The following is a 13,136-nucleotide window of genomic DNA, read 5'->3' on the forward strand; positions in this document are numbered from 1 at the left end:
CACGGTGATGAAGATACATCTTCGTCACTGCAAAATCAATAAGAGGGGAAGATACATAATAATGACTGTACAAACAAAACCTGTTGTATTGAATGAACCTGACAGTTTATTCTTGACCTTAGAAAACACAAGTCCATTCACAGAACTCTTCCTCTCTTCTTCTGTCCACATCAACTTAACTTTTACCAGAAGTCCCTTTGACATGGATTAAGATTCATAGACCCGGTGATGCTTTGTATCCTCACAACTATAAACACAAACATTAACACACACAAGTCAAAGTCTTTGGATCCCAATGGAGGCAGACACTTGACTTCACACATTGATCCAATTTATTCATTAGCTTCTGTGTGTTTAGCTGACACCACGGTCCGAAAGTCTGTGGGGGGGTGCCGTCTTCATTTGATAAAGCCTTGCTAAATTACAGACACTTTTAACACCTGTTTGTTAATTCATAAGGAGAGCAATACATAATTGTGTGTGTGTGTGTGTCTCCTCCTGTCCCCTACGCAATACACGTGTACTTAAGTTGTTTTTTTACTTGGTTTATGTGCAAATGAAGAGAAGGTAGATGAGGACAGAGAGGGATCAGGTACCAGAGAGCATCAGAGAAAACACCCGAGTGCGAAGCTGTGAAAAGCTTTGAGGCTGATGGAGATGGATCTGGAGGAAGAAAGAGGCAGAGTGTAAAAGTTGAAGATTGAGAGAGGATGCTGAAAACAGGAATAGATCAACATGATGTCAAATATAGTTTTTCCTCCCTTCTCTTCCTCCCTCTTCATCCCAATGTTCCTCCCCTCCACCCTCCTCCCACCTACCTGGTTGTTTGGAGTGATTGAAAGAAAGTGGGAGATGTGTGTTTGTGTTTATATTACACACACACACACTTACATTACAGCAGTGTTTGACTGACTAACAGACAGACGAATGATGTCCATTACCAGTCATGTGATGTCCAGAGCTGGTGGAACAGCTTCAGTAAGATCTCACAGATCTATCGCCGTTCTAATGAATCTGTTAAAGTCCAGACCCGACAAATCAATCTCTGAGCCACACAATCTATTCAGCTATTAATCAGACACAGGCCTGAACTCTTCTTCGCCCCAATGAGTGATCGCTTTAAATATAAACACAGACGTAAAGACACAGGCACGAAAAACACAGATAAATGTGGACGTGGGTGAGATTGGGAGAATGAAATCGGCTGTTCTTTGTTTCAGCAACATAGTTTAATATTCGTGTGTCAGTTGTTAGTACAATTTTGACAATAGAAAACATTTGCAGGTGAGATACTCGACGATAATTGTGAAAATGATTTGCTGAGTTGCCTCAATTCTGTTCTTTACTTTTTTGAGGCATCGTTTATTCAGTTCTTAGAAGAAAACAAAGAGATTATGTGAGTGAGCAACAACTGACATTAATCTTGTGAATATAATCAGCTCCTTTGAGGCATTGGCCTGATTTAAAAACCACATCAGAGCTGCAGATGGTCCATAACCAGCCACAGCTTATTTCCTGGCAACTTGAAGTCAGTAAAACAAGTTGTAAACAAAATGGTGCCATAAAATAACCTTTTAATTTTTATCATTTGTTTTTATTTCTTAATTATTTGGAGATTATTAGCTTATATAAAGCTTCCTATTTTGGGGATTTGTGTTTTTCGTGTGATAAATCTAACATTTTGTGTCATTTCTCACATGATAGACTTTGACACACATTACAATGGTTTATCCTTTTCTCTCAGGAAATAGTCAGTAGCCTAATCCCTGCAAATATTGATGCAAACTATTGCCAAGCATGTTGTAGTCTGTTCTCACTCGGTTGTGTTCTCTTTCCTGGCTGCAAAGAACAAATGTGTTTGTAACATTTGTCTCCGTGTGTGTCTCAGTGTCCTGTCTTTCGTACGTTTCAATTATTCTATCAGCAATTCTATTATTAGCCTACCGGAGGCGCTATAAATCATTGCGGGACAAATAATCTCAGAGATATTCTTCTCCCCTGTAACACAGACCTTGAAGTCCTGGGCTCTGGGTGATTTATTGCCCCCGTGTCAGTGTGATGGGCTCCGTGTGCGTCTTGTCTTCACAGTGAAGTTAATTGAACTGTCCTGTTACCCACTGAGCTGGAATACACAGGCCTCACTGTGTTGTTGTTGAAGTGAACGGAATGTAATTAAATTGAGATCTGATGCAACATTTAGACTAAAGACGCTTTTAGAAAACAACAATCGCACAAGTCTCATGTTGTCTTGGTTTCCATGTGTGTTAGATGTTCCAGTGTCAGTTTCACTAGGTGAGATGAATGGATCCTAAATGGTTTTGAAATGATATAAATAGATTAAGAAGCTAATTTAAATGCACTGGCATCTTAGTTTATATGAAATGTAACAAAACAATAAACAAGCGTCGACCTTACCACCGGCAGGTTGTGAACCAATCATGGCCAAGAGATAACTGGCAAATTGACAACCAGTAAAGGATTATCTTAGTTTATCGTATTTAGATTGTATTTGTAAAGTGCATTTTTTGTATATGGTTAATATGACAGTAATAGTAATAGCATTATGTTTTTTTGCCAGTGTATTCTGCATCGTTTCATGTTGTATTCTGAAGGGTTGGTTTATAAAGGATGTGGAGCCTGACCGATTTATCAGTATTGGGCAAAAATATGTTCTCAATAAGAGTTACATACATATATATTTAATTATGGTTATTCATAGTAAATTTTATGATCAAACAGTAAAATGTTAAGCCTCAGTTACATTTATTTGTCTTAAGAAAATGATAACTATATCTTAGGAATTCATTTTTTTTGTATATGTATATCTGCACATATATTGATGTCTGAAATGTTTGAATCCCTAAAATAACTGTGACAGCATCAGACTCCGAAAAATCCATATCTGGCTCCAAAAAGGATTTTGTGGCAACAATCACACTCTTGATGCATCCAAAATCCATTTAGTTTTCACTAATTTTGACTCAGGAAAGAGAAGTTTCCATATATCTCTGACAGTTGTCACATGAAATGTGTCCTGACTGCAGGAAGAAGTAGATAATAAGAATAAGTAAGAACACTCAGTGAACTGCTGGAACACACAGCATCAGCTTCTTCAAGGGAGTTTCCCCAAAGGGCATCAGTAAAGTCTTAGTACAGTATTGATGTTTTTATTCTGCTCCAAAGACTGTGAGTTTGTGAGCGAGTGTCTTAGCCTTCAAGGAAGTGCCTGAGGAAATGCCAGGACATGTAACCCTCCATTGATCTGTCCCGTTCCTCCAGGCCTCGTCCCTACATCCGCTGGCCTGTAGTAAATGAACGGACTGTGTCAAAAGCAGAGAGGCTGCACTGGGAGCAGCGGAGGAGGCTCTGCTAGAAAACCACTCGTTTCTAAAGGAGCCACTTAAAAATTCAGTATCCTCTTATTATGTGCGGCTGTTTAGTTATGCTGAGGGTCTCTTAGACACAGTGCTTTGGGTCCGTGGGACAGAGAGATGCGATTAGAGAGGGATGGAGGGATGAAGACAAGGAAGGAGTGACTATGGAGGAGGAGTGGGAGATTGGGGATTACCCTGCGGCAACGTGATTTAGCGATGATGCATCTCCTGGTGTCACTCGTGGTTCCTTCTCCATCTGGTAACTGAGCTGCAGGGAACACACACATGATATTACTGACTTTCCAAAACACACCTTTGACTTCACCTTCCCTCTGTCTGAGACTTGTCCTCCATGCTGTTTCTCCTGCAGGATCAGAGACCTCCTCTTCTCTTTGTAGAGTGAGTCTCAGAGTAGCAATTATCTGTCCTAACGAGATAGAAAACTAACCAAGCTTAACCGTTAATTCAGTTTCTTTGTGTCTGAACTTGACCTGAGCCCAATTTTTGACATGATTGAGATTCATAAACCCGTTGATGCTTTGTATTCTCACAACTATAAACACAAACATTAACACACGCAAGTCTTCAGATCCCAATGGAGGCAGACACTTGAATTCACACTTTTGCACAAACACACATTGATCCCATTTTATTAATTAGCTTCTGTGTGTTGATCAGACACCACGGTCCGAAAGTGTGTGGGGGGTGCCGTCTTCATTTGATAAAGCCTTGCTAAATTACAGACACTTCTAACACACGTTTGTTAATTCATAAGGAGAGCCATTCATAATTGTGTGTGTGTGTGTGTGTGTCTCCTCCTGTCCCCTACTCAATACACGTGTACTTAAGTTATTTTTTACTGACTTTTCAAAGCACACCTTTGACTTCACCTTCCCTCTGTCTGAGACTTGTCCTCCATGCTGTTTCTCCTGCAGGATCAGAGACCTCCTCTTCTCTTTGTAGAGTCAGTCTCAGAGTAGCAATTATGATTATAGTCACACGCAGTAGGAAACTGACCCAAGTCCGAATAGCACCTCCGAGTTTTGTCCGAGTCCACTGTCTCTCTGAGGCTACGTCTACACGACCATGTTTTAATTCTAAAATACATCGCTCTTGCTATGTTCCCTCATATCGTCCTCAATACTCCAGAGTCCTTAAAACAGAGAATCAGCATTGTAGTATGAACAAGAAACAATGGAAATGTTGACGTTGCCTTTGCTTCCTAATTGGTTCTTATCAGTTACAGCTCGATTACCAGTGGGAAGACGATATATCGTAAACATTCATATCTCCACCTTGTTGTTCGTCCAACAAAATAAATCCCTCGCCGTACTTCTCACCATTGTTGTTTCTCGTAAAGAAGAGTAAACAACATGCTTTGTGTTTACATGGGGGAGTGGTCACATGACGTGCGTTTTTCAGTTGGGGGATCTTTACTGATACTGGATTTCAAACACGTTAACGGGAATGTACGAGTAGGAATCCAGCGACTTGTTCCAGAGCCAAACAAACTGGAGGAAGCAAAACTCCTTTGAGTTGTAAATGAAGTGAGATCCCTCCCATTAGTCTCCCAGTGGGAATTGAACATCTCCTTTTTCCATTTCCATTACATGGCACTCTCATGTTTTATGTTTCTCTTTACAACTCCCTTGTTCTTCTGCTCTTTCCTTTTCGGGGGCTCTTGTTTATTTTAATCCCTCTCACTGGCACGTTTACTCTCCTCAGTTCATTTGCTCGCTCCTTGTTTTCGACTCATGAGGTAATGCTTAACAAGGAGTTGGTGGCTTTTTATCTCAAGTGCAGATTTGAGTTCTACATCTGTTTTGGACACAGAGAAAAAATACCAACAAGTCTAAAGAGATTGCGAGCAACAGGAGAAGAGAGAGCTCGAATTTGATTCCAGAAGAACGAGACGTTGCCGAGAGAGAGAGAGAAATAAAAAATAGAAAAGGAGAAAGTCAGGTGTGTGCTAACCTTTTTCTTTTTTTGGGCGGTGAGCAAAGAGAATGTCAAAACCTGGTGACATTTGAGATTCAAACAAGGATGATTGACACCAACTTTTACTTCTACATATATATGGGAGAGTGGGCTCTGCATTCTATCTGTCTGTGTGTGTCTGTGTGTGTCTGTGTGTGTGTGTGTGTGTGTGTGTGTGTGTGTGTGTGTGTGTGTGTGTGTGTGTGTGTGTGTGTGTGGACATGATTGACATGGTAAATTGGAAAGGTCAAGCGATGCTAGTGTTTGGTTCGGACAGGCAGACAGCAGCAGGATGTAATCTTCCCACAGCTCACGTTTCACAGAGGGGAAGTGGAATCTGAGCCGAAGACAAGACACGGCTCAAATACCTGGAGGAGGAAGAGTGTTGCCTTGTATGAAATCTACATTTTAATATGTAAACCTTGCTCGCTGCTGTTTATACACTGTGTCTAAATGAAAGCTCTCCTCAGCTCTGGTCATTTACAAAGTGAGCCAGACGGCCGGGTGCGAGGAGAGGAAGCTGGTTGACTACGAGATGTGATGGTGGGAGTCTGTCAGGGATTTGCTCTGAGATCTGGGGTCAACTCTCCAGTCAGCTTATTATTTCACTGGACACAACTTTGTGTGTGAGAGCGAGTGAGTGTGTAGAGGGGTCCAGAGTCCTTGTGTGTCTCTGTGAATGTGTCGGGGCTGGAAATTGGAGTGTTACATTTGTGTGAGAGAGAGAGAGAGAGAAGAACAGAGGGAAGAGCGAGTGAGATTGACAGGGTAAATTGGAGTGGTAAGGGTTCTGAGGGTGAACTCTGGTTTTAAAACAGTGGAGAGAAAAAGAGAGAGAGAAAGAGAGAGAGAAAGAAACGACTCAAACGTGTTGCTAAAAAAAGTCTCCTTGCACTTGCACGGGCGAACGAGGGAGAACGAGGCGAAGCCGAACAGGAGAATAGATTATCACTGAGGGATCTGGTTGTATGTAGATGGAGGGTAGAGAGGAAGGGAGGCCCGGCAGGTGTGTGTGTGTGTGTTATGTGGTTGAGGTTGTGGTTGTGTCTGTGTGTGTGTGTGTGTGTCTGTGTGTGTGTGTGTGAAAGGTGGGAGGAGGTGTTGAGTCACGGAGGCTGCGGAGGCGCTGCAGCGAACAGGTGACCCCCCCGCTGGGGACTGGGAGGTCAGCACCTGCACAGTTCAGCCGGAGGAGTGAGACATGACACACATAGCAACAACCACCTTCACACACACACACACACACACACACACACACACACACACACACACACACACACACACACACAACCACACACACACAGAAAGATCAGGTATGGCATGTGGGATTGCTTTACGGAGAAACATCCTCAACACAAATACTGTACTAATTCCCTGTGGTAGACCTACGCAAAGACACACACACACTCACACACACACACACAGACACACACATCGTAGCGAGCACACACAGAGGACACTGTGACCTGGTTGTTTGTAGGTCCTTCAGGCACTGAATACACAATAGTGAATTCATGAATACAAATCATACTCAAGGCTGAGACACACTTAGACACACACACACTAATATTTTCAGATGGAATTGTATTTTTTAAAATCACTCTCATTTCATCTATATATTGAGCGGTGGAGTGTTGTGTGTGTAGACATGAAACAGGAAGCTTGTGTTCACCTGTTCGGCTGCAGTTATATTTTATCGGCTGTGAAACGCACGTCAGTAAACACAGAGATGATCCCGACGCTTTTCAAAGGATCGGAGACAAAACAATGACGGGAGGAAAGTTACCGGAAAATGCGGTTTAGTGGATTTAACCTCACGAACATCAGAGGATTTGTGTTGTGAAGGAACACACACACACACACACACACACACACACACACACACACACACACACACACACACACTCACACACACACACACACACACGGTTTCCCTGTTGTCCCCCGATGTGCCCATTGTTTCTCAGTTCCCATTCGTAACTGAGCATGACTCAGTATGACACTTCATTTGAATACACACCCACAGTCGTATGCCCCCCAGACCAAAGCCTGCAAGTTCCTGTGTGTTGTGTGTGTCTGTTTGGATTTGTGTGCGTGACCCTCTTTCCACATTCTCCAAAATAATAGACTTCCCACTAGAGCAGCTGAACAGCACAAACTGTTCTAGTTAAATTGGTCTCTTTAGTTCTGTTTACCATCAATCTGGCTATTGTGTCTTTCTACACTAGTGTCTGTTCAACCTGAAGAAATCCATGTGATGTAAAGTTAATGAACAATCAACAAGATTAAGAAAATTAAAATCGAAAACTCTTTATTCTTCCAAACTTTTCTCTCCCTCTTCTTTAGCTTTTCTCAGTTTTATACTGAAGCATCTTTTTTTGTTCCTGTTTCTCGTCAGCTGGCTTCATCACGTGTCCCATACAGTGTGTGTGTGTGTGTGTGTGTGTGTGTGTGTGTGTGTGTGTGTGTGTGTGTGTGTGTGTGTGTGTGTGTGTGTGTGTGTGTGTGTGAGTGTGTGAGTGTGTGATGCACATACTGAGCGAACTTTGCACTGATGCACTACGTCAGAATCTTAATTAAGTCCCTGACGCACACACACTCACACACACACTCTCAGATCCAAACACACACACACTCAGACACAAACACATACACACAAACACACACACACACACACACACTCTCTCTCTCTCTTAGATCCAAACACATACACACACACACACACATACACACACTCTCTCTCTCTCTCTCTCTTAGATCCAAACACATACACACAACACACACACACACACACACTCAGATCCAAACACATACACACACACACACACTCAGATCCAAACACACACACACACACACACACACACACACTCAGATCCAAACACATACACACACACACACACACACTCATATCCAAACACATACACACACACACACACACACACACACAGATCCAAACACATACACACACACACACACACACACACACTCAGATCCAAACACATACACACACACACACACACAGTATTCAGGTGTTGAGTGAGTGGCTCAGTGGCTGTATAGCAGTGTGGGGGGGGGGGTAGTGTATTGATAGATGGATTGTGAATGTAGATCTTCTGCCAGTAGAATGTCACTGCCATCACTTCCTCCCGGCCTCCGGTCCTGCTCCACCCGACTCATGACACACGCAGGCAGAGAGGCAGAGGAGAGATGATAGAGGCAAGAAGAGAAGAAGAAAAGAGGGAATGAGAGAATGAGAGAATGAGAGACAACACTTTGTGGCTGGCACTTGATGGATGAGCCGCTAACAGCTCGTCTTCCTCTGGACTCCGTGATAACTTGGCGTCCCCTCTTCCTGCCTCTCATCCATTTCTCTGTCTCTTGATTTTTGTCTTTTCTTCTTCTTCTTCTTCCTCCTCCTCTTCCTGTTTTCCTCCTCAATTCACAGACAGCTCAGAGCCGACTGTCTCGTAAAAGCTTGTGTTCTTCTTTTGATTCTTTCTCATGTGTGTTTTGCTAAATGTGTGTTTTCTGCCGCCACCGGAGGAAACACTTGAAATCTAAATGATATCTCTCCTGTTTGCCCAGGAGATATATTGTATTTTTTTTAATGTTGTGTAATATACTGCACTGGAAAAAGTCTTTTTAATAATCTGGGGGCATTTTATTAACGGATAGAAACAAAGACAAGATATCCTTAGTACCAAATCTTCTATCCAACATACAGGTTAGATGTGTTATCTAGTGGATAAATTTAGTAACTACCCTAGAGATATGGTAAGACAGATATAAGTTATATGTTTATATAAGTTATATAATAGGTTATATATCGATATTCTGCATAAGAATCAGTCAAGACACTATCCAAGCCATGTCATGAACTGTATATAAAGATACAACTTACATACATGCTCCTCTTCCTGTTTTCCTCCTCAATTCACAGACAGCTCAGAGCCGACTGTCTTGTAAAAGCTTGTGTTCTTCTTTTGATTCTTTCTCATGTGTGTTTTGCTAAATGTGTGTTTTTTGCCGCCACTGGAGGAAACACTTGAAATCTAAATTATATCTCTCCTGTTTTCCCCTCTGCTCCCCACTTTCTATCTCCCCCCCTTTCATTCCATTTCTCTTCATCTCACTCTCTCCGGCTGATGGACAGTTGGAAAGAAGAACCGAGGGTCAACAGGTAAAGAACCATTTACATTTACATTATCTTCCCCTGCTCTTTCTCTCGTGCTCCTTCTCTCTGAGCAGAGACAAATATTCCTGTGACCCTCTCCCTCCGCGGGGGGGGGTCAGAGCTCAGGGCCGCTTGGCTAAGTGCTTTGCTGAAGGTCACATCTGCAGTGCTGGTGGGTGCATGCTGTAAAAGATGTTCCACTATTCCAGGTTTCAGTGTTTCTGCCTCATAGCTGGTAAGAAAAACCTTCAGCCAGCCGCCTCTAACCTCGAGGTCAGTTTGCTCTCGGCCTGAACCTGTGAATATACACTCAGAGAACCTGATGGTTTGCAGCAGTGCTCGGCAAACTTTTGAAAACAGAGAGAACTTAGTGTTTTTATTTATCTTTGCTGGCTTTAGAGTGAAGTTCTGCTTTAAGATGTCTCTTAAGAGTAGACGAGACACTCTCATCTTTCAAAAAAAGCCATAAGTGGAGTATAATGTTTTCCACTTTGGAACAGTGACGCAAGTAAACAGCACTGGAGGAGAATTTCAACATGACTGACTATTTCCATTCATGAATGATTATTAAGATCAAGATAAAACAGCTACTTTGGGAAATGAAGAGGTGATCAACATAAAGCGACGTTGATCTGGTCCTTTTCCTTAATTAGAAATTCTAAATACCAGGATACAACAAGCATTGACGCAGACACACAGACTTGGAGTGTTTCACTGCTCGGGTCAGGAGGTCAAACTGCATCTCAGTGGCTTCAGGACCGATTTGTTCACGTCTGTCGAACAGCTTGAAGAACTGCGGCAACAGCTGGCGCAAAATAATAGTATTTAATTTGACTAAAGAAGGTCCTGTTGTGTGTCAGGACCTTGCTTGATCGTAGCTTCAAATCAGCCGCATCTTATTCATGACTTTTAAAGAAAAACATAACTCTGAGCAATGGATAAAGATAATTATAGTAAATACAACGACAAATAAGCTTAATGTCAGACTGAACGGAGGAGAAAGTTGTTTTATTATGATGACAGCCTCAAAACGTGACGTTGTCAACAACACGGATGATTTATGATGCAACAAACACTGGAAAAATCAAATGGGGTCGGAAAAAATGTATACAAATATTTATGACCTGCAAATTAATTGCATGCAACGGTCTTTAGAGATACTTTACATTTAAAATTGTGTGTAAATGTCTTTTAATGTGGTAAGATATTAAAGACGTACGCAGAAAACAATACAAAACTTTGGCTTTGCCTTTCGTCCCCCCCCCCGGCTGCCACGTCACCCACTTTAGAATCTGCTGACTTACAGCTTAATAGCTGCAGTGGTTCTGTCTGTTGTAAAATGTGTCTTGGCAGCTGCAGAACATAAATTCAGAAGTGCAGAAGGGAAGCTTTAGTTGAGTGTCAGTTGCCTGTAGCTAGCTAGCATCATCCGCGCGGCTACTACCGCGAAGGAGCAGCAAGCGCTGGAGTCAATTTATATCCCTGTTCGGAAGTAGTTTAAAAGTTATATGTTAGAGGTGCTAGATGTCATATATATATATATATAGGTAGGCTATGTCTGTATCTAAAGTGTGTGTGTGTGTGTGTGTGTGTGTGTGTGTGTGTGTGTGTGTGTGTGTGTGTGTGTTTGCAGATTTGAAGCAGTCGCACATACCTTTATTTTGCTATGACGAAACGTTCCCTCATTATGTCGTTGTGTGTTTCATCATCGAGCCAAAACATCGCAACTTATATAAAACTCCAAAATTAATCTAATAATCATGGAGAGCTCCTGAGAGCTTGAGTCCTCCTCTGCCTCTCCATTACCACCACACGTTTCCACGCTTCTTCTCCTCCTCCTTCCCTCTCTCTCTCCTTCCTTCCTTCCTCTCTCCATCTCCTCCTCCCATCACTTGTGTGGCATGATGACAGAGATAGATAGAGGCTTTGGCAGCTGAAGGAAAAGATGAATATTTAAAATGGGGCATCTCTCTCTGGGTCCTCTCACTGCTTTCCTATTGTGTGTGTGTGTCTCCCCTTGGGGCTTGGATCTTCTGCTCTAAGTGTGTGTGTGTGTGTGTATTTTTGAGTGTGTGTGTGTGTGTGTCTGTGTGTGTATGTGCGTGTGCCATGTCTTGACTTGTGGTTTTATATTGGCATTCTAAGACAAGTGTAGTCAGACGATGACACTTAGCTGTCAGCATGAAGCATTAATGAGCTCAGTGACACACACAAACACGCGCCCCACTGGCACACACACACACACACACACACACACACACACACACACACTCACACACACACACGCACACACACACACACACACACACACACACACACACACACACATGCCATGCTCTCCAGAGAGATCAGCAAATTATCACCTTCTCCCTTTCCATTTATTTTTGTATACCCTCCAAAAAAACTCTTTCAAATATTGAACAAAAAATAACCTTCCCATTTGTTTGAACCTTCTCTTTTCCAGGTGCCCTTCCTCTTCTGTCATTCTCTCTCTTTTTTCTCTCCTCTGTCTTTCTTCAGCCGTTTCACTCTCTTGTTGTGTGTACGGCCTCAATGTGATATGTGTTAGTTGGCTGTGGACTCTGCAGACACATATCTGACAACTCTATTAATACACAGTCAGCTAACACCAGGCTGCACCTGTGAGAGTGTGTGTGTGTGTGTGTGAGTGTGTGTGTGTGTGTGTGTGTGTGTGTGTGTGTGTGTGTGTGTGTGTGTGTGTGTGTGTGTGTGTGTGTGTGTGTGTGTGTGTCTTCGCCCCCAGCCCATCCCTCTGCTCTCGAGGTCTCAGAGATTTGACTCAAAGGCTTAAAACACAGAGATTTACACTCATAGAAAGATGATACACACAGAGACAGCGGAGGTGGTGTGGAGTGACTGGCACATTTAATAGCAGAATAAGCTGTAATCTGAGAATCCATTCAAAGAGGGATTACACTCTAATCTGTGGATGGAATAGCCTTTCATCTCTCCCTCCGTCTCTCCCTGTCGATCCATCTCTATCTCCTTCCTGCCCTAAAGCTGCAACAATCCTTTTTACCAGCCCTGGTTCTTTTTTTTCCCCTCTCTCTTCTTCTCCTTTCATCGTTCCCATCCTTGATTTAATTTGGGATTTTTTCATGCTTCCGCCTGAATGACACGCTCACACTCTTCTACAGCTGTGTCACCTCCGCAGCACTTGACTGTCAATCAGCAGTGATTGCACTGACGAGAGCGTTTTGAATGTTGCCGTGTGTGTCGCTGCCTCTGTGGTGCAGAAGTAGATTCACCTCCAAGGCTCAGGAGATATATTGTATTTGCTTTAATGTTGTGCAATATACTGCACTGGGAAAAGTTATTTTAATGGAGACAAGTCTTGGGGCATTTTATTAACAGATAGAAACAAAGAGAAGATATCCTTAGTACCAAATCTTCTATCCAACATACAGGTTAGATGTGTTATCTAATGGCTAAATTTAGTAACTACCCTATGGTATGACAGATATAAATCATATGTTTATATAAGTTATATAAGAGGTTATATATCGATATTCTGCATAAGAATCAGTCAGACATTATCCAAGCCATGTCATGAACTGTATATAAAGATACAACATTCCAAAAGTGAACCC

At 42.4% G+C, this 13,136-nt stretch overlaps 1 protein-coding gene across 1 annotated transcript in view; it reads left to right on the top strand.

Moving 5' to 3' along the window:
* Positions 1-13,136, top strand: part of LOC133015790 (protein sidekick-1-like) — a 159,287-nt gene that overhangs the window by 47,707 nt on the left and 98,444 nt on the right. Inside the window, exon 6 of the mRNA XM_061083067.1 lies at positions 9,505-9,531. Within this exon, the coding sequence (XP_060939050.1) occupies positions 9,505-9,531 (27 nt within the window). The remainder of the gene's footprint in view (positions 1-9,504; positions 9,532-13,136) is intronic.

Source organism: Limanda limanda, chromosome 2 (genome assembly GCF_963576545.1).
Source record: "Limanda limanda chromosome 2, fLimLim1.1, whole genome shotgun sequence".
Classification (NCBI taxonomy): domain Eukaryota; kingdom Metazoa; phylum Chordata; class Actinopteri; order Pleuronectiformes; family Pleuronectidae; genus Limanda; species Limanda limanda.